The sequence below is a fragment of the Sminthopsis crassicaudata genome, chromosome 1 (genome assembly GCF_048593235.1).
Source record: "Sminthopsis crassicaudata isolate SCR6 chromosome 1, ASM4859323v1, whole genome shotgun sequence".
NCBI lineage: Eukaryota > Metazoa > Chordata > Mammalia > Dasyuromorphia > Dasyuridae > Sminthopsis > Sminthopsis crassicaudata.
Window position 1 is genome coordinate 556,967,715 of NC_133617.1, and position 22,298 is coordinate 556,990,012.

The window sequence follows — 22,298 nt, forward strand, 5'->3', positions numbered from 1 at the left end:
TTACTTTTAAAATTTCTTTTTGTAATTGTCCAATTGAGTTTTTAAATAAGTTGTTTTATTCTATGGAATTTTTTTCCATTTCACAAATTTTATTTTTTATTTTTATCTTTATTTATTTTTTTTGAGGCTGGGGTTAAGTGACTTGTCCAGAGTCACACAGCTAGGAAGTGTTATATCTGAGACCAGATTTGAACTCGGGTCCTCCTGGATTCAGGGCTGGTTCTTTATCTACTGCGCCACCTAGCTGCCCCCAATTTTATTTTTTTAGATCTATTTTCTTTTTTCCAATTCACTAATGCTATTTTTCTTGGAATTGTTTACCTTTTCCAATTCACTAATTCTGCTTTTCAGGGATTTGATTTCTTTATTCACTCTATCTTTTAATGAGTGAGATGACTTATCCAGACCCTCTTGCTAAGCTTCCCTTTCCTTTCCCCATTTTTCTTCTAGCTCTCTTGTAAGAGCCCTTTTAATTTCTTCTATGAGAACCTTGTTGTGGTTGGGATCAAATCATATCCCCCTTTGGGGTTTCATCTAGAGACAATCTGTATTTAGTTTCCTCAGTGTTTGAAGTCTGCTCTCTATTCATATAGAAGCTATCTGTAGTTAGAGATCGCTTTAACTTTTTACTCATTTTGACAAAAAAGAAAAAAAACAACAAACAAAAAAAGCAAGTGCGGTCTGCTTTTTGGGCAATGTGGTATTACCAAGCTTCCTCGACAGACTATAGGAAGTAGCAGTGAAGAAACAGAGGAACAGCAATGGCTGTGCTATACCTGCACAGTGATTGCTTGAGACTGAGAGCGTTGTGAGTCCCTCCTGGTGTTGGGTGGGTGTGGCCAGGTCTTGAGAGACTCTAGCATTTCAGGGTTATAGTTTTTACCTCCTGATCTACTGGCTTGCTGCCAGGACAAAGTAGCTTACACAGTGGTAAAATTCTCCTCGAAAATTTTCTGCCACCCCACCCATGAGCAAAAACAGACCTTTTGTTGTGAATTTTGAGCATATCTTCTGTTGGTAATGTGTTGTACTCCCAATATTAGTGGTTTTTTTTCAGTCAAGCACGAATTTCCGAAGCCATCTCATGGAAAAAGTAGTCAGAGGGCAAGGAAGAGCTTAGATAGAAGCTTGTGTCCTTTCCGCCATTTTGGCTCTGCCTCCTGGTTCTTGGTTTCTTATCCAATATTTTCTATAGCTTTACTTAGATATCTCAGTCATAGTACTTGGAATTAACTTAATAAAACAAGTGTCATACAAAGAAGAATGTTTCTTTAATTCAGCTCTTTCGTGTTATCAATTAAGAAAAAAGTAGTAAGAAAAATGTTAAATCAATGTTATTACCAGTGACTTCTTGGTTTTGTGACAAATGCAGTTATATTCTATATTTTCACCACCACCTTTTATCTTTAACAGCTAGTTTTATGTCCTGAAAACTATTGTCACCATCCATTTGCTGGGCCAACTAATATGAATATATGAAGTTGTTCACTATTAAACTTTCTTTCCTTCCTTCCTCCCTCCCTCCCTCTGAGGCAATTGGGATTAAGTAACTTGTCCAGGGTCACACAGCTAGGACTCATTAAGTGTCTGAGGCCAGATTTGAGCTCAGGTCTTCCTGACTTCAGGGGTGATACTCTTATCAACTGTGCCACCTAGCTGCCCCCAAACTAAGTTTCATAAGCAGTTTGTTGGAAGAGCAAAGAAATAGTATATAAAATGAATGGGCAAAAGGGAGGTAACTTTGAAAAGAATTGTATTAAAGAATTTATTTTAATTGTTTATTTCTGTGTGTTTATTTCTTATTCAGGTATATACCTTCATTTATGCATATTCTTTCTCCCTTCCTCTCCCCTCCCACTTTCTCTCCCTCCGTCCCTCCCTTCCCTCCCTCCCTCCCTTCCCCTCCTCTCTCTCCTTCTCTCCCTCTCCATCTCCCTGCTATGGCTTTGTTCATGCTGTTTTCCCCTCCTAGCTATTACTTTGTTTAAGACTTAAGTTGCTACTTTGTACTGGTATTTCCCTGAAGAATCAATTGAAAGCCTAGAAGCCATACATCCAATTTCCAGAATTAAAAAATAAAAAGCCCCAAGCCAAAAAAATTTAAAAATTACAACATAAGTCTTATAAAGTGCCAGATTGCTGATCTGGCATCTGATTCAATTGCTATCATAATTCAGGCTCTCATCATTTTTCATTTAGAATATTGCAATAGCCTTCTAAATGGACTTCTTCAAGTCTCTCCCCACATAGCTACTAAAGTATTTTCCTAAATGTGTCTTATACCATATCACTTCCCTTCTCAAATACCAGTAGTTCCTTAATAATTCTAGGCTCAAAGTATGCTCTTTTGTTTGGCATTTTAAATTTCTTCATAATATGACTATTATCTTTCTTATTCTGTTATACATTATTTCTTCTGTGCATTTTATAGTTCAGCTTCTGGTGTATATGCGATTCCCTGTGTTACATGTACATATTACTGACTGGCCTCCAGAATTGGACTGATCTCCCTCTTCACTATGTTACTTAAAAATACTCACATCAAGCGCTTCCTCTTGCAGGGATATTTCTCCCTTAAAAAAAACATATTTTATCTTCTCTTTATTTTTCATGTATCTGTTTATATATCATGCTGTCTCCCCTGTTAGAATGTAAACTGCTTTGTATCCTCAGGAGAAGAATTGATGGCACAATCACTGTTAATATGGCAAAGATGTGAAGAGGGAACTAGTTTTTGAGGAAGAAATTAAAATTCAATTCTTTATATACTGAACTTGGAGTTATAACATTACCTGTAAGATAGTGGGAAATCTTCGTACTAGAAATGATGAGTTACTGGAACTCAAAAGACAGGCTAGGACTAGAGACATTAGTTTGAAAAGTGAGCCAAAAAGTGATAGTTGAAGGGGAGAACTGAAAGAGACAGCATAAATCAAAGCAAGTTGTTGAGAACCCCAGGGTATTCAGAATATGAATAAAAAAACATTCCCCCTTTTAAAATATTTAATAAGATTACCTTCTCTTTTTTATCCACTTGGTTTTTCTTGGGTGGATAGGTAGGTTCAATTCATCCATTCTTTCATTCATTTATTAAATTCTCTCTTTCATTCTTTGTTTCTTTCCCTTTTTCTTTCATTTTTTTCTCATGCAAAGATAATTTTCAACATTTACCTTTGTGTTCCAGATTTTTATCCCTCTTCTCCCTCCCCAGAACAGTAAGCAATCTGATATAGGTTAAATATGTGCAATTGTTCTAAATGTATTTTCGTATTTGTCATGCTGAATAACAAACAAAAAAAATCACACCAGAAGGGAAAAAACACAAGAAAGGGTGGGGGGAAAACAAGTAAACAAACAAACAAAAAAAGATGAAAATAATATGCTTTGATCCACATTCAGTCTTCATAGTTTTCTTTCTGGATGTGGATGGCACTTTCTAACACATATCTATTGCAATTTGTTAGGTTCAATTTAATAAAAATACATTTTATTGATACATTTTGTCTTGACTTTGCAGTTATTTTGCAACCCTGACTCTTAAGTTGAACCCTTGAGTGACAGAAGTAAAATTAAGCAAACATTTGGTATAGTGACTGAATCTGATCGTTTCTATAATATTTTAAAGTCATCCTCTGCATTTTTGTTGAAAGCTAAGAGAAATATTTCCTTATCTGTTGTCTGGGTTTTCATTAGTTTACCATTATTTCTATTTTACTAGATCTTTGCATTACTTGAAGTTCACTAGACCTTTTCGTTTATATAGTTGGATACTATTCTCTTGGTTATGCTTATTTCACACTGCATCAATATTAATAGCTCTTTCTATGTTTCTCTGAATTCCTCTGATCTATCATTAGAGGAAGGAAAAAAGGAACAGGCATTTATTAATCATCTATTGTGTGCCAGGAATTTTATTAATTGCTTTACAAGTGATTTTTATGAAGATTTGAATTTTAGGAATATGTTAAATCTTTATTTTTATTTTTGACTTTTTGGGGTCACATGGATTGCTGTCAACCAAGGTTTGGTCACATTTCTTGCATAATTCTAAATTGATATAAAAATATTTGAACCAGTTTACAATATGCTAGGCTTCCTATAGCCCATTCAACATCAATTGTTTTAATTTTTTAAATCATAGTTCATTTATATGATATATAGTGAAATTATAGAACAATTTTAATTTGTATTTCTTTTGCTATTAGTGATTTAGAGCATATTGTCATGAGCTCTTTTATAGATTGTAATTCTTTTTTGACAACTATATCCTTTGATCACTTATATATTGGGGAATGACTCTTGCAATTATGGGAGTTTGTCAGTTCTCTGTGTGTATTTGTGCGTGTGTGTGTGTGTGTGAAAGAGAGAGAGAGAGAAAGAGAGATCAGACATAAATAGAAGATTTTTCTCTTATCCTTTTTTAATTCTATCTTCACTGATTTTGTGTAAAACTTTAAAAATTTTATGTAGTCAGCATTGCCTATTTTCTTTTTATGATGTCTATCCTTTGTTTAAGAATTCTTTTCCTAGGTTTAATTATCAAATAATTGATTTTGTTGACTTTTAATTTTTTTTATAGTATGACCTCATATTTATGTTGCATATCTATTTTGAGTTTACTGTTTTATATAAGATGTTAAAAAGAATAATTTCTGCCAAATAACTTTTAGCTTTTCCCAACAGTTCTTCTCTTTTTTTAAAATTAATTTTATAATTATAACTTTTTTTTGACAGTACATATGCATAGGTAATTTTTTACAACATTATCCCTTGTACTTCCTTCTGTTCCTAATTTTTCCCCTCCTTCCCTCCACCCCCTCCCCTAGATGGCAGGCATTCCCATACATATTAAATATGTTATAGTATATCCTAGGTACAATATATATGTGCCGAACCGAATTTTTTTCTTGTTGTTGTTGCAAAGGAAGAATTGGATTTGGAAGGTAAAAATAATCTGGGGAGAAAAACAAAAAATGCTAACAGTTTACACTCATTTCCCAGTGTTCCTTTTCTGGGTGTAGCTGATTTTGTCCATCATTGATCAATTGGAATTGTATTAGGTCTTCTCTATGTTGAAGATAACCACTTCCATCAGAATACATCCTCATACATTATCATTGTTGAAGTGTATAATGATCTCCTAGTTCTGCTCCTTTCACTCAGCATCAGTTGATGTAAGTCTCTCCAAGCCTCTCTGTATTCATCTTCCAACAGTTCTTCTCAAAGGGAATTCTATTTCCCAGGAATTTGTTTTGGGTTTATCTCTTTCTTGGTTATCTAGTCTTTTCTGATTTTCTTTTCTTTTCTTTTCTTTTTTTATTGCCACTGGTAGAAAATAGTTTTGCTAACTAATGTTTTATGATATAGTTGATATATCTTGTGTTTTATTCCCTTATTTTATGCTTTCTCTTGTTATTTCCCTTAGAACCTTTTGTCCTTCCAAATTGATTCTGTTACTATTTTATTCAGTTCCAGTTTTCTTGGTCATTTAGTTATTAAGGCAAGGCTAACCTCTCTAGAATCTGTTCTATAATCTTGTGAGATCTGATGGAATCAGGATACAATGCTACTTCCGAATTAAAAATTCTGGAAGATCTTATCAGATTTAGATTTAGAGTTGGAAGGTTCTAGATTTAGAACCTTTTAGGTCATTATATTCTCTATTCTGTACTCTTCTCTATTTTTTAGATTAAGAAACTGAAATCTCATGAGAATAATCTATTATCTAAGATCACACAACTATTAAATGGAAAAAGCAGGATCTGAAGTTAGATCTTACTCTAGTCAGTAAAAATTTATTAAGCAACTTACATATTTTGTTAAGTGCTTAAAACTGAGGTACCTGAACCTACCTGCTCTCCCCCCTCCTCCAATAAGGTTAACAAACAGTTCTTGCCTTCAAGATGGTCACAGCCTAATGGGAACAACAACATCTAACAACAACAAACAATCTTTATACAGGATAAATTGGAGTTAATCAAAATAATCAACACAGGAAAGACCCTAGCATTACAGAATATTGTCAAAGGCTTACTGTAAAACGGTGGGATTTGAAGGAAGCCAAGGAAGTCTGGAGGTAGATATGAAGGAAGAGAACATCTATGGATGGGGGACAGCCAATAAAAAGACCTGAAGTTAGCATAGATTGTGAGAAACAGCAAGGAAACTAGTTTATTTTTGTTTGTTTTTGGTTTTTTGGCCTAAAGACATTTATTCCTGGTGGAAAATCTTTCTTTTACTTGGGTTAGACTAGATCTTTTCTATGCTTTACCTGGTATTAATGATCAAGGATTCATCAAACAAAGTTAATTTTATTTTTATCTTTCAAGGAATTTTGTATAATTTTGATGTATGCTTGGAAGACATTCTTGGACAGAGAGCATGTTTTGCTTGCTTTAGTATTTTTTTTTAACTTGAGAAACAAGAAATATTAAGGATTTTGTATTCTTTACATTTCCATTAGTTATGTGATGGTAAAAGGTATATGCTGTTATAGAATGTTGCCTGTAAAAATCTGTTAGATAACGATCTTATAAAGGATGCCCTCAATATATATGTAAATTACTTTTTCTATAGATGGCAAAGTGGGCATAAAGATCACTATTTATGGATAGTGTCTTTGTTACCTTTTTTGGGGTGTAATAAGGTTGAAAAAATTTTCCTTGCCTTTGATATAAATATCTTGAGAATAAACTCAGCACTCACAACTGTTGCTTTCAGTACTCTTTTTTTTTTACCCTTGGTCTAATCCATCTGGATTGTTTTCAAGTAACTCCCCTAATTAGCATATCTAAAACTTTTTTTTTTTTTTTTGAGAGGGCAATACAAAAATGTGTGGTGAATGTAAATAAGTTGTCATATATTACAAACAATGTTTTAGAATATATTACAAACAAGTGAAGAAAAGGATGTCAATCAAGAAATATATGAGCAAAAAAGAAAACTGGACTGTGCTTGGAGCCTAATTGTTAGGCTAGATTGTTATGGTTTGTATTCTTATTATGATAAATCGATTTATTAAGCACTTACTATGATACTAGCCTTTGTGATAAAAACTGGAAATACAAATATAAGCCAAAATCCCCCAAAATCTCTGCCTCAAGTTACTTATCTTCTAGGGGGAGAAGACAACACATTACAAAAAAAAAATACACATGAGGCTAAGATAAGTTGGAGAAGTGGTCAGGGACATTTTGAACTAATCAGGATTTGAAGAGAGCATAGCTACCCTACTTTGTTTTCTGTAATGGATGTTTGGGGAAGAACTCATCAGTCAGAGAAAAATACTATGGAATGAAGCTAAAGCCATTATTTTCATTGCCAATATGAAAATGAGGCTTCTGGGAGAGAGGTGTTTTGGGGAGTCAAGGCTTGGTTCCATTTTATAATGTCAAGAAAAAGCAAGAAAGGCCTGTCCTAGGCAGGTTAGGTGGCTCCTATGTTAAACTTAGTAGAGATCATGGAAAAAAATTTCAATCAGCAGGCAAAGATAACAGGTGAGATAACAGGTACATTTGAGTTTTCAAATATAGTGAAACATAAGTTGTAGAAAACAGTATGTTTAAATCTTGCCATGTAAATCTTTCACTATGAAAAGATAAAACGTTATAAAAAGTATAAAACCAGCAAGTTTTTTTTTTCCTTTTTCCTTTTTTTTTTTTTTTTTTTTTTTTTTTTTTAAACTATTAAGCTCAATGGATAATAGTTTCTAGAATTCAATATATCATGTATCATTTAGAAAAACTAATCTGGGGCATTTGATGGTACAGTACATTGAGCTGTATCTATCTATTTTTTTGGCATGAGGAACTGAGTTCAAATGCAACCTTAGTCATTCAACACTTAGTGTGTGATCCTTGACTTCTGTTTCCCTGGGGGGGAAAAAAGAAAAGAAAAGAAAAATTAACCCAAAAAGAAAACTTAAAAAAACAAACAAACAAAATAAAAATATTTTTCAGGGAATTAGCTATTTGTGTACAAGTTACATTGTAGATGAATTCTTGATTTCAGATATACTTACCACATTTTATTAGGTATCCTTTACATTCTTTTGACTGAATCAGTTTAGCTGTAGACAGATTTCAGATAGTTTGCTGATTATTTGGTAAAAAAAGACCATTAGCAAAGTTTATGAATAAAAAAACTCCAAAGGAACCCAGTATTGCTAAGATGACTTAACTTATTAAATGCCAGTGGTCCTTTAAATGTAGATTGGGCAGAAGCTGCTTACTGTTACTTGACAGTTCAGGCAGCTTTATAATTTACTTCATGCTAATTTGTGTATCAATAAAGAACAGTTGAATCAACATCTGTTTTTCAGAGAAAGGAAGTTTAACTCCTATGCAGAAAACAGTGATATTTTTGGCATTTGTCATTTAAACAAATAGAAATATGTTTAACAAAATGCTAGGTTCAGACAAAGCACTAAATAAAATATTTCAAGCTTGTTTTATTCTCATTCTAACACCAAGCCCTCCCTCCAGTGGCTGCTATTACAGCATTTTGTTTTATTTTATTTTTAACCTCATTCTGGGAAAACTGGCAAGTTTTTTTTTTTTTTTCCCCCCCTTTCAAATCTGAAACTCTATGTTTTATAGCCAGAAATAGGAAGATGATCAATGGCATCTACTCTTGTGGATAAGCCATGAGTTCAGTTATGGCAGAACAATGTCTAGAGTTCACTCATTAAACCCACATCTTTCTTATTCTGCTTCCTTGTAATTGGTTTTCATCCTAGCATTTGAAGATTTAAATTATTCACATGTTTTAAAAGATAAGTTTTCTTTTTCTTTCTTTCTTTCTTTTTTTTTTTTAGTATCAACTAGTTACAGGATATCTTTCAAAGAACAAAGGGCTTGGGATCACATACGTCAATGTCAGATTTTTGTTTTTGAAAAAGCTTTGTGACTAGTTTCAAAATAGTGATTTGCTAATTTTACTTTGGAAATAGACGATATCGTTTTTTTGGTATGAACTATAACAATGTATATACAAAAACGTTAATTCATGTTAGATTAATAGAAGTTTTTAATTTAAGGAATGGCTTAAATAAAACTATATATGTAAAATATTATGGAGATTTTTAAAGTACTTTGTAAATGTAAATTGTTAATACTGTTTTGAATTTAAGCCTTTTTAGTCCTTTAGAAAGCTTTTGAGGTAAGAAAAAATCTAAGATCAGTATTAGTGAATTAGTACTTTCTTTTTATATTTCAAGGAAATTAGAAAATGTACATTACATGATTATCTTTGATTATAATGATTTGATAAGAGTGTACAGAATGCTTAGTAATCTTGAATGTAGGATGAGAAAACTCATTGTAACTTTTAAAATGTTACTTAGTTATTGCCAATGCTATTAACTTCCTTCTTTGAAATCTTGTAAAAAAATTTATGGTGTGGTAAGTTAGTAGCTGAATTCTGAATACATTTTATAATATGACTTGTATTTTCCCCAAAATCATTTTTGGATAATTTTTTGGAATTCATTCAATAGCTATTTATCCCCTACTCTGAAAGAAACAGTGGTGGGTAGGCTCTTTGCAATTGTTTTCTTGGGTTTTATGTTTTACCCACACAAAGTATTTGGATTACATGTTCCTTTTTCTAAAATATTAACCATGAAAACCTTAAAAAAAAAAAGAGAGATAATTTTATTTCTTGGATATAACTCTGCCTTTTCTAACTACCTCCTTTTTTTTTTTTCCCCTTGCTATGTGAGAGTCACAAGAGGCCACTTATCCCTTGAAGTTCAATAATAGCATTGTATTCCAGATATTGTATACTTTTCCATCTGAACCCTGTTGGGGTTTCTGTGTTTCAAAGCATTTAGCCAAAAAAAAATTTGTAACTTGAACTAGATGATCAGTATACTATACTTGGAACCTGTTAAGACACAGTACTATAGTATTACTTTCTTCTTGATTTTTTTTCAAGATTTCTTAACTTTTGGCTCCCTTTCCAATCTGGAATTATGCCCAAAAAGTTATCAAAATGTGCATACCCTTTGACCCAGCCATACTACTACTGGGCTTATACCCCAAGGAACTACTAGAGAAGGGAAAGGGTCCTGTATGTGCCAAAATGTTTGTGGCAGCCCTTTTCATAGTGGCTAGAAGCTGGAAGATGAATGGATGTCCATCAATTGGAGAATGGTTGGGTAAACTATGGTATATGAATGTTATGGAATATTACTGTTCTATAAGAAATGACCAACAGGAGAAATACAGAGAGGCTTGGAGAGACTTACATCAACTGATGCTGAGTGAAACGAGCAGAACCAGAAGATCATTATACACTTCAACAATGATACTGTACGAGGATGTATGCTGATGGAAGTGGATTTCTTCAACATAGAGAAGAGCTAATCCAATTCCAATTGATTAATGATGGACAGAACCAGCTACATCCAGAAAAGGACTGGGAAATGAATGTAAACTGTTATTTTTACCTTCTGAATCCAATTCTTCCTGTGCAACAAAAAATTCGGTTCTACACACATATATTGTATCTAAATTATACTGTAATATATTTAACATATATAAGACTGCTTGCCATCAGGGGGAGGGGGTTGGGGGAGGAAGGGAAAAAATCTGAATAGAAGTAAGTGCAAGGGATAATGTTGTAAAAAAAATTACCCATGCATATGTACTGTCAAAAAATGTTATAATTATAAAATAAAATAAAAAATTTAAAAAAAAAAAAAAAAAAAAAATTTACTGGATTCTTTACCAAGTGGGCCACCTTCCTGGTAATGAATTTTTTTGTATTTACCTAAGCTAGTCTTTGTGGACTCAATCAGTTGTTGGGACCATATTCAACTTCTTTCCAAAATAGTTGAAGCAGCCAGAAATTGGATTCTAAAATCAATTTTGGACCATGATGAAGTATTGAAGTAGCACTTTGTGAAATTTTGAAGGAAAATCAGAGTAAAATATGTCATGAAATCTCTCTCTCTCTCTCTCTCTCTCTCTCTCTCTCTCTCTCTCTCTCTCTCTCTTTCTCTCCACACATACAAATATATATACATACACATATATATTTACATGTTTGAAAAAGATGAGCTGGTAACATGATGAGCGTAAGGGATAGTCAGTGCTATCATAGTACTCAACTAATATTTTAGTAGATCAATTTTAGTGTATTTTATGGGAAAATAGACAATTAGATTTTGATGGGTTGTGATCTGCATTGTTGTATACATATTAGTATACTTTCAGGTCCTTTTGAGCAAGGAATGAATTTTAAAAACTAAGTAAGCAATGACTACTGTAGGTAGGTGTTAAAGACATTCCAGTACATTAAAAGATTTCAAGGACTTTTTAGGTAGGTCTGTGTTGTGACTGATTCCTGTTGCCAAAGCTTAGGTATACTCAAGGTTCCACATGAGCTTGGTTCTAAGGCAAATTGTAATATGTGAAATTTGTATGACATTTTTTCTTTTTCTTTTCTGAAGTTCTCTTTCTATATGGCTTTTCTCCCCAATACTCAAATATTCCATCATCTTGTTTGAGCTGGTTGTCTTATACTTTCTTCATCACTGACCTTATTTCCTGATACATATAGCCATTTTTTTTTTTTTTTTTTATTCTCTTGGGCAGTATGAATCAAGTGATTCTAGTGTGAAATAGGGATTGAAGTTACCTTTCTTTTTTTTTTTTTTCTTTTCTTTTTTTTGGTATGTGTAAAGGAGTCTTTTGATGCTTCTCAGATTAGTTGAAAAAATAGGCAACTACTTACTTCTTTTTTTTCCCCACTCTTTAAGACTCCATCAGATTGATGATAAATTGTTGAATGTTAGATTTCCTCTGTTTATTCCAATGTTGATGTGAGCTCTCAGACCTGGGACCAGAACTAGATTAATATTTTGGAACAAGCTTATTAGATAATGGTCACTTGGGATTGAGTACATTCTTTTGGTGGGATATTGGTAATTATGTATGTACAGGAAAAATAGAATAAATCTGTTTTTGTTGCAGTTATCATAGAAAATACCTAGAGTTTCCATGTCTATTCTGTGTACTTTTCAAGTGCTTTTGCAAGATGCTGAGCAAACAGGGCACCCAATTCTATCATTCTGTGTTTTGAAATGCTGACTGGATCAAGATTATACGACAAGTTATTTATAGCTTTATTTATACATATTGGATTCTTTGTTGGAGTCATAGAAGGAAAGAAGATATGATAATTGCTTTGTGTAGTTCATAGAATGAAATCGCAAACTGAGATGTTTTGAATCTAGTTTGTACTCTTAACTATTCCTTGCAAAACTATATTTAAATGTAGTGGTTATCATAAACTATACAGTATGTCAACTGTGTCCCAATTCACATCAGTAAAAACCTTCTGTTCCTTTATTCCCTATAACCTAACCTTCATCAGATAATGCCAAATAAACTATGTCAAGTGCATATATTTACTAATACATGCACTTGACATAGTTTATTTGGCATTATCTGGCAGATGTATGAAACTGCTCACTAGCTGCATTTTTGGGTGTGTTTATCTGTGGTCATGCAGGTTATAACTCTGAATTTTTATTAGGAAAACTAAATTGAGAATTTATATTTCCAGGGGTAAGAGGATAACAGACAAACTGCTTTTGCTTTTTTGCTGAGCTGCTTTGCCTTGGCTGCTATCTGGTCCAAGGTCAGATATAGAATAATTATTAACTGCCTAAATTATTCCTTTATAAGTTTAAAAACACTGAATTTATGTGTGTACCTTAAAGCTTATATTTTTAAAATTTAGAGTAAATATTAATAATTGCTACTTAATCCTGGGAATATATTCCATAATTTAAAGTCAGTAACATGAAACTAAAGCCTAATAATAATGATATTTGAAATTTTCCTTTTTCTCTGGAAATCAGTTACAGTAATATATATTTCTTTATTGAGAAATATGTTTAGTGGGAGGTCAATACCCAAATAATTGTTTGAAATCCTACATTTATATGAATTCTAAACTATATAATTATGTATTAGAAGAAATGCTAGTCTGGCATGAGGACAGTAAAAAGGTATATTGTAATCTAATTATAATTTGTAACATTTTATATAGACAAATTTATCCCTTCATTAATTGCAACAGTACACTTAAAGAGTCACTGTTGTTATTAGGATCCTCCTTGGTTTCTGCTAAAAGATGGTTTGTAGAAAAAAAGGCAGTTAATAGTTAAATTGCACACTTAAGTATTTTGGATCTTTGATGTTATCAGCAGAGGTACTTAGTACCCCTAGTGCAAATCATGAGTTTATTTATGACTTCTTATTCCATGTGATTTGTGTCACTGTCTTTCTTTAAAATCATCAGGTAAAGTTTACTCAATACATTGGCTGGAGGGGCCGGGAGGGGGGGGGCAAGAAAGAAGGAGGGCTTTCTTTACTGCTTTTTTCTATTTTGTGGATTCCAGTGAATTGATACACACATTCCATGAAACAAACTATATATGCCTTCATTCTTAGCTTGAATGTCACAAGATTTTCTGTATAAATTCTCTTTTCTTAGTTGGAAGTAGAATTGAATAACTAAAATAGGCACCTGGGAGACAAGAATTCAAGTACTGCCTAATCTTTGTCAATGGAAATACTTTCCCCACAATGAAATCACAAGTCTGAAAAAAAAAATCCAAATTAATAAAATTAAAAAAATTAAAATCTTCATTGTTCATTATTTTCTATAGACATGCTTGTACAGAAGTTAAGAAATACAAAAATTTATTGTTAGATCATTAAAGAATGACTACATTTTCTTCCATTCCATTCCATTGACCAAAATTTATGTTAGTTTCATATTCTAGTTCTAATTGTGAGGGTACTTCATACCTCTCCAGTGTAGTGAAGGTAAGCTTATCTAGTGAACATTTTGGCATTTATCTTTTTAACAAATAATATTCTTACTCATAGATCTGAAATATGTAAATTAAATAATTTAGAAATATATTTAGGATCATAACATTAATATTAAGTTGCTTTATATGATTTATTATCGTTACTCATAAATATTTTTCATTTACTGTATTGGTCATTTAAAAAGACCTCAATCTGAAAAGATAAATCGTGTAATTTATCTATAGAAAATGAAGTTTGCTTTCTTGGTGGCAATGAATTGGGATACTATTATAAAACGATTTAGTCTGCTTTTGTTTTGATGATAACACATATACACAATTTCATTGGAGATAAGAGTCTAGTAATTTCTTTTTTTGTTTTACTTCAGGGATTTCTGCTTTTACTTTAGGAATTAGTGGCTTATTTTCTTTTGGGTAGGGATCTTGTACCTTTTGTAGCCTTGTAATTGCAGTTCCAAGTTAATTAAATAGCAGGTTTTGGTTGTGGTAGTACAGAACTTCATTTGAATAAATTAATTTTTTGTTATTGCTTAAAAAAAAAAAAAGACGCAGTCTCTCCATCTTGCAATGGGACACTGGAATTATACTGATTTTGACCTGCTGGGTTTCAAACCTGTGCCAATTCACTTGCCTTATGCAACCTGATGGTATCTTTTTTCTCGGAGGCTTACAATATTGGTGCTGGATCCAGTTCTTTAGCTCAGAACTCCCAAGTTTAACATATTTGCTAGCTTTGGTTTTCAGAATTTCTATTTTTGTATTTAGTTTTTTTTAATTAGTTATTTTTTGGTTTGATTTTAGTTACATAGCCATTTTCTTAGATCTGTTTCTTTTGTTGGATGAAAGTGTTGAGATAAAAGTTTTTCACCAGATAACTACTTTTTCATCATTATTTCCTTTGATGAAATTTTTGTTTTTATGATTTATGCTTTGATTTAACAAATTTTTAGGATTACAATAATTAGCCTTCATTTAAGTTTTTTCTTTTGAGACTTTTTAATTATTACATCTTTTTATTGTATTGTGTGATCATTAAAGAATGTTTCTGCTTTTTTTTCTGCATTTGTTTATCAGGTTTTTATGTCTTGATATGTGGTCAGTTTTTGTAAAGGTGTGGACATAGTTGAGAAATATTTATACTCTCTTCAATTCCTATGCAGTAATTTCCAGAGATCTGTCATACTTAATTTTTATAAAATTCTGTTTAAGTGTGTAACTTTATTATCTTTTTGTTGTTTTTGTCTGGGTCTGAATAGAATATATTGAGGTCTTCAATAATCATAGTTTTATTAGCGATTTTTCTCTAGTTTGATTAGCTTTCTTTTTTATGCATTGTAGTATTTGGATACATACACATACAAACACACACACATATATATTATTTTTTGTTGTTGCTGTTGTTTTTGAGAAGCATTCATAACTAAGTGACTAGAGTTATTTTTGAAGCCAGTAAGATCTGGATTTAAGCCCCACTTTTGACATACACAGTCCTCAGGCTGCATTATTCTGGGTAACTTCCTATCTGTACTTTGCTGGGAAGCTAATGATTTGCATTGGAAGAATTTTCTCTCCAGGAAGTGCCTCATTCTATTGAAATCCAAGGTTCAGTCCTAATTATGTCATTATTTATGATGTCTTTAAACATAGCATGTTTTTTCTCCTTATCTTTTAAAATTCTGTTTGTTTATTTTTTTCTTAAACATTTCTGAAAAGTTGACGTCAAATGATGTGGGAAACCAAAATGAACATTTAAAATTGGCTAATTTATTACTTTGGTTCATTCTAGACTCTCTTCTGAGAATTGATGTCCATTTCCATCATTTCTTTAATTTGGTTGACACTTTGGATAAACATGGCACAGCTCCAGCAGGGAGGTCCAGATGAAAAAGAAAAAACTACAGCACTGAAAGGTATACATTTGATTTTGCTATTTTTTTTTTTTTTTTAATAAAAGTATAGGAAACATTGTAGATAATTTTTCTGGCTAATTTAAATTCTATTATTAAAAAATACAAATGCCTTTGTTTTTTATATTTCTAAAAATAACATTTTAATATAATTTGAGGGTTGAGATTCCAGAATAATACATGAAGGAGGTGGTGATCTCCTTTATGTCATACCACTTATGCTTCCAGAGGAAGACCTCATGGGCCACATGTTCAAGATATGTTCTTCATTATAGTCCTCCTGTGTGAGAGAATAGAGGATGTTTTGTCCCTATTGGTGCAGCCTATTAGCTCAGAGCCATGCCTTGGGAAGTGGGAGCAGCTGCCAAAGTGTTGGGTCCAGTGCCTGGTCTAGAGTGTTTGCTTATGAAGGAGAATACTGGAGGAGTGAAACAACAGGAGGTATTAGAGAGAAATAACTCCTAAACAGGTAGATTTCATAAGGTGGGTGGATTTCATAGAGAGGGCGCAAACAGGTCAAATCCAGGATTGTCTAGAAAAGAATGCCATGCAGCCTAGTTGATTTTTTTGTAGGTTTTTCTTTTTTTTTCTTTCTTTCTTTCTTTTTTTTTTTTTTAATTTGAATGGGAGTTAATCAGGAACAGACTTTGTGGAGAGAACTGGGAGCCTGTACCTGATATATGAAGGTTGTGCTTCTAGAACTGTTATGAAGACTGATATATGCTAAGGGAAATGCCTGAGGAATTGGGGCTAATTGTTATTCAGACTCCCCTCTAGTGGGAAAAGGGCCTTTCTACCTTTTTTGCAGGCCTCATTCTGATTAGTGTCTTAGGGGATGTGGGCTTCTATAGTTTCTTCATTTAATGTGTGGGGAAGTTATAGAGCTCCTTTCATTCTACTAATGCCTTAAGCATAATAGGTTCCAAATAAATCATAGGATCTACCATTTCAGAGCTGGAAAGGATCTTAGGAGGTCACTTAATTCATTATTTTGTCATTTACATTTAAGATGTTTTCTGTTGTTTTCTCAAATATGTGAGGGAATTAACTTATCCTGAGTGACATAGCTGGGTGTGGAATTCTGGTATTTTAATTTTCTGCCCAAAGTTCCTAAATTTTTAAAATTGTGTCAGACTAGTGGCCAGTAGTCTGTCTTAATGGTGAAATTGAAAACTTCTTGTGGAAGTACTTGAGTACCTCAAAATGGAAGAAGCCCAGAGTACCTTACTATGATTCTGTAATACTATGTTTATAAAACTTTCTTGAAAGTATTGCTAATTTTTTAGCTTGTTGGACCCTTTGAATTTTTAGTTCTGTATTTTATCTAGGTGAAATAATACATAATAAATGTCTTTTATGGGGTTTTTTCCAAATACATAGCTCTTTGAATGTTTTATCTCATTTGATCCTCAAAACACTATTATGAAGTCAATAGTGCAAATATTTCCTCATTCTGTAGATGAATTCACTAGATGGAGTAGCACTGGATTTAGGGTTAGGAAAATCAATTTCTAATCCTGCCCTAGACTCTGATGCTGGACAGATTACTTAATGTCTGCCTGTGCCTCAGTTATATCAATTGTAAAATGGGGATAATAATAGCATTTCCCTCACAGGGTTGTTGTAAGGCTCCACTGAGATAGTGATAATGTAACTTCTAGAGGAGATAGCAACTTTTAACGTCCCCTGAATTTAGGGGGCTTTGTTTTAGTAATAAGTCAGTGATTCTAAGCCCTCTGACTTTGGAATCTGACCCTGAGGCCTCCCACACACAATCCAATAATACTTACCTCTCCTTGGTTCTACCTCTGGGCCATAAAATTAGTATATCTATAATTAAGAACAAGATAAATATATCTCCTTGCTTCTTTTTCTTTGCTAAATTCTCTAGGAATTTAGACCACTGCAATTGGCGTTACAATTGCAATAAACTTTGCCCTGTTGACTTGGAAATGGGTTCAAGCCTGCAGATTCTTTTGAGACAACTTGCTACATTCGTCTATGACCTCAACCTTTTGGGATCCCTTCCCAATCTCAACAGTCCTATATGTAAAAAGTACTTCAAGCAGTAGCTCCAATAGGTGTTGTATAAATGCTTAGGTCTTTCCCTTCATTCTGTTTCCTCATCTATAAAATAGATGTAATAACAGCAGCTTCATTTCAGGATTGCTTTTGTGCCCTATTATATAACCTATTTTTTTGCAGTTGCCATGTACTGCTGAGGAAAAGGTATATTCCTTTCTGCTCCTGTTCAGTTTCCTCCAAAGTCTGTCATTACATTTTTCTAATATTCTATTTACTTCCTTAATTTCTTTCTTGTGCATTTTTTGCTTGGATTTCTCAAGTTCTGAAAGGGAACAGTTGAAGTCCCCCAACTAATATAGTTTAGCTGTCTATTTCTTCCTATAATTCATTTAACTTTTCTAAGAATTTGGATGCAATACCACTTGATACATATAGGTTGAGTGTTGATATTGCTTCATTGTCTATGGTTATCTTTTAAATAAGATATAGTTTTCTTCCTTATCTCTTTTCATTAGGTCTGATTTTGCATTTACTTTGAGTTCAGGATTGCTAGCCCAGCTTTTTTTTTTTTTTTTTAACTTAAGCTGAAGCATAATAGATTCTGCTCTAGTTCCTTGCCTTTGCTCTTTACATGGCTCTCTGCTTCGAGTGTCTTTTTTATCTCTTTCTCTTTTTAAAATTATTATTATTTTTTTTTGGTAGGGCACTTAGGGTTAAGTGAATTGCCTAGGGTCACACATCTAGGAATTGTTAAGTGTCTGATTCAGACTTAACAGTGTTAATAAGTGTTTAAACTCAGATCCTCCTAACTTTAGGACTAGTGCTTTATCTAGGTGCCCTCCCCCCCAAGTGTCTTTCTTGTTGTAATATTCTCTTTAAAATGTAATGTTCTCTGTTGAGATTTTCTTGGGATCTCTGGGAGCAGCCTTTATTTCAGTTCAGTAATCACCACAAATGTAGCCAGGGGTTAAAGTCCAAATCTTTTATTGTCTCTTTAGAAGGCTTCTCTTTTCCTGGGGCCCAGTTAGCTCTCTTAGAGGCCTATCTCTTTGCTTGGTTCCCTAGAGCTTAAGTTCCTACCATTAGTCCTTTGTCTTCTCTACTTCTGCCAGCTTCTTGAGGTCCTCCTGAATGTATCTTGGTTTCTGTAGCGGAGGCCCGAGGACTGCCTCTGTCTTCCATAGTTCTAATTCTGGCTGAATTTGTCCCAGCTTATATGCTCTGTTATCAAAGATTTGAATCTTGTAGAACTATAGTAAGTACTAAGTACATGTACTGAACCAGAGAACTGTTAAGCACCATGCTAAATAACCATTGTCTATCAATTCCACTGACTTAGCACCTTGTTTCAAGTTCTGGCCCAAACAGCTTGTGAACAACATATTGTAGGATTCTGGTGATCCACTCTGCTATCTACTTGTTTTATGGGAGAGTTTATCTCATTCACATTCACAGTTATCATTACTATGTGTTTCCCTCCATCCTGTACTTCCACCTATTTATCCTATCTCCTTTCATCCTGTTTTCTCCTCATCAATATTTTGCTTCTGCCTACCAACTTCTCTGATCTGTTTTCCCTTCTGTCATATTTCTTCCCTCTAAGTCCTTGCTTAATCTCCTCCTCCCTCTTTTTCTGTCAGGTAAGATTGATTTGTATAATATTCTGTCTTTGATCCAATACTAATGAAAGTAGGCTTCAAGTGATGTTCATGATCCCTTTTCTTCCCTTCCCCTCTACTATAGTAGTTCTTTTATGCCTCTTTATGTGAAGTAATTTAAGTCAGTCTACATCTTTCCTTCCTTTTGTATCTAGTGTACTCTTTTTTCTCATCCCTTAATTTTTTTGTGTGTGGTTACTCCCTCAAATTCACCTTATAACCATACATTCTTCTTAATGTACTGTTAGTGATACAATTTTTGTGAATTACAAGTATAATCTTTCTGTGTATGGATGTAAACAGTTTAGCTCTATTGAATCCCTTATGCTTTCTTTTCCCTTTGTACATGTTTATGTTTTTCTTGATATTGGTGGTCTAAAACCTATGGAGATCTGACCACTGGAGAATGCCTGCTTGTTGGGGCTCTGCTGAAGCAGGCCTCCTTCTCTTTACTTTCCCCTGGAAGATGTCTATTCATCCTGGAACACCCTCTGACTATGCCAAGGCATGTTGGGGTGAGGGGAAACCTGGTATTGATGTTCGCTTGTTCCATCCACCACACTGGAGTTCAGAATCTCCTGCTAGTTTCCTGAGGTGGGGTTTACTGCTGGCTTGTTGGGAAGCTTTCTGTCTTGGACTATGTCCTTTTTTACCTGAATAAGATGGACCCCTTCTGCTAATTCTTCAAGTTTCCTGGAGTAACACTGTTTAAGTTGGTTTCCTTGCTGGTTTCACTGCTGTTTTGTGTCATTGTTTTATGGTGTTCTGGAGCTGAATATGGGAGAGTTACAGCAATTCACCTTTTTGGTTCCTGAAGTAGGAAAAAAACTACAGTTAATTTCTTTTTCATTGGTGATGGATTTACCTTTATCATTTTTGATACTGTTAATTTGATTTTTTTAATCAAATTATTTTTATATTTTATATTAACATCAAATTAACCAGAGGCTTATCTGTTTTATTAGTTTTCATGTAAAACCAGTTCTTAGTTTTATTTATTACTTCAACAGTTTTTTTATTTTTTATTTATTAGTTCAACAGTTTTCTTTCAGTTTTATGAATCTCCTTTACTTTTCAGAATTTCTGATTTGGTATTTAATTGAGCTTTTCCAGTTGCATGCCCAATTCATTGATCAGCTGTATTTTTATTCATGTAAGAATTTAGAGATTTAAAATTTCCCCAAAGAATTGCTTTGGCTGAGTCTCATAAATTTTATAGTACAGGAATTTCTCCCAGTGTAGTATTTCTTCCTGTAACTCACTTAGTTTCCCCTCTAAGAATTTGGATGTTATACCACTTGGTGAATATATGCTTAGTATTGATATTGTTTCATTATCCATTGTACCTTTTAGTGAGATGTAGTTCCTTTTCCATTTCTTTTACTTAGATCTATTTTTACTTTTGCTTTATCTGAGATCAGAATTGCTAGCCCTGTTGTTTTTACTTCAACTGAAGCATAATAGGTTTTGCTTCATCTTTTACCTTTATTCTATATTTGATTCTTTGCTTCAAGTATGTTTCTTGTAAACAACTTAACTGTCTCTGTTTTGGGGGAGAGGTCATCCTATTCACTTTCATAGTTATGGTTAATACCTGTGTATTTCCCTTCATTCTATTTTTTCATGCTGCTTGTGTTTTTCTTTTTCTTTCCTCCTTATTTATTCTTTTCTCCTTTCACCTTGTTGCCTCCTCACTATTATTTTTCTTCTGACAACCATCTACCTCAGTCTGCTCTCCCTTCTATAGGTTCCACCTCCCCTTTCCCTACTACTTCCCTGTAGGAAAACAAATTTCTATACCCAAGTGAGTGTCTGTATTATTCCTTTTTAGAGTAGGGTTCAAGCAATGTTCACCCCTTCTTTCCCTCTTCTACAATAGGTATTTTGTGCTTCTTCATGTGATATAATTTACTTCATTTACCTCCCTTTCCTCTTCTAGTAAAATCCTTTTTTTTTTTTTTTTCATCTCTTATTTTTTTTTTTTTTTTTTATATATCATCTCCTCAAAGTCAACTTTTGTAAAGGGTTGAAACTATGAAAAGGTGTACTTGAATCAGACAACCAAGCACTTAAGGCTAACTATTCTATATTAAACAATGACTATTAGCTTATGTTTGGAAAAATAGCTCTTCTCACCTTTGGTGCTTATTCAATGTTTGGTATTAAGATAATCACCGACAAAGATTAGAGGGTAGGGTGAGACAAGCCAGAGTCATTTGGAGGCAGGGAGGAGGAGAAAGGTAGAGATTCCTGACTCTAGAATCAAGAAGAGATCTTAGGCAAAACTCCTGGCAGTTTGCCTGCTTTTCCCCCTAAAGATCAAGGACTTCTACTTATCCTGACTCTAGCTGATCCTGAAGCCTCCAGGGAGCTAGTCCAGACCTTACAAACTTTATACCCCTTCTCTGTCAATGTATGACTAAATGCACTAATAAGATATACAGTTCTCAAGAGTTACAAGTATCATCTTCCCTTTAGGGATGTAAACTGTAGCCTTTTTGAATGACATGTTTTTTTCCTTTCCTGTTTACATTTTTATCCTTCTTTTCAGTCTTGTATTTGAAAATTGAATTATCTGTTCAGTTCTTGTCTTTTCATCAGGAAAGTTTGAATTTTTCATTGAATTTTCATCTTTTCTCCTGAAAGATCATGATCAATTTGCTGAATTCTTGATTGTAATCCAATCTTCTTTTCCTTTCAGAATATCATTTTTCAAACCCTTCAGTTCATAATGTACCAGATGCCTCTGTCATCCTGATTATAACTTCTTGGTATTTGCTTAGTGGAATTATTTTCTCCTTGATTTGATAATTCTGGAATTTGGTTACAATATTCCTTGGAGTTTTTATTTTGCTT

General features: G+C 33.2%; 1 protein-coding gene across 12 annotated transcripts in view; it reads left to right on the forward strand.

Annotated features, from left to right (window-relative positions):
- Window positions 1–22,298, forward strand: part of ARB2A (ARB2 cotranscriptional regulator A) — a 575,039-nt gene that overhangs the window by 19,477 nt on the left and 533,264 nt on the right. For all 12 annotated transcript variants that reach the window (XM_074282097.1, XM_074282092.1, XM_074282101.1 and 9 more), the window contains exon 2: window positions 15,639–15,762. In XM_074282097.1, the coding sequence (XP_074138198.1) occupies window positions 15,657–15,762 (106 nt within the window). In that variant the 5' untranslated portion in view covers window positions 15,639–15,656. The remainder of the gene's footprint in view (window positions 1–15,638; window positions 15,763–22,298) is intronic.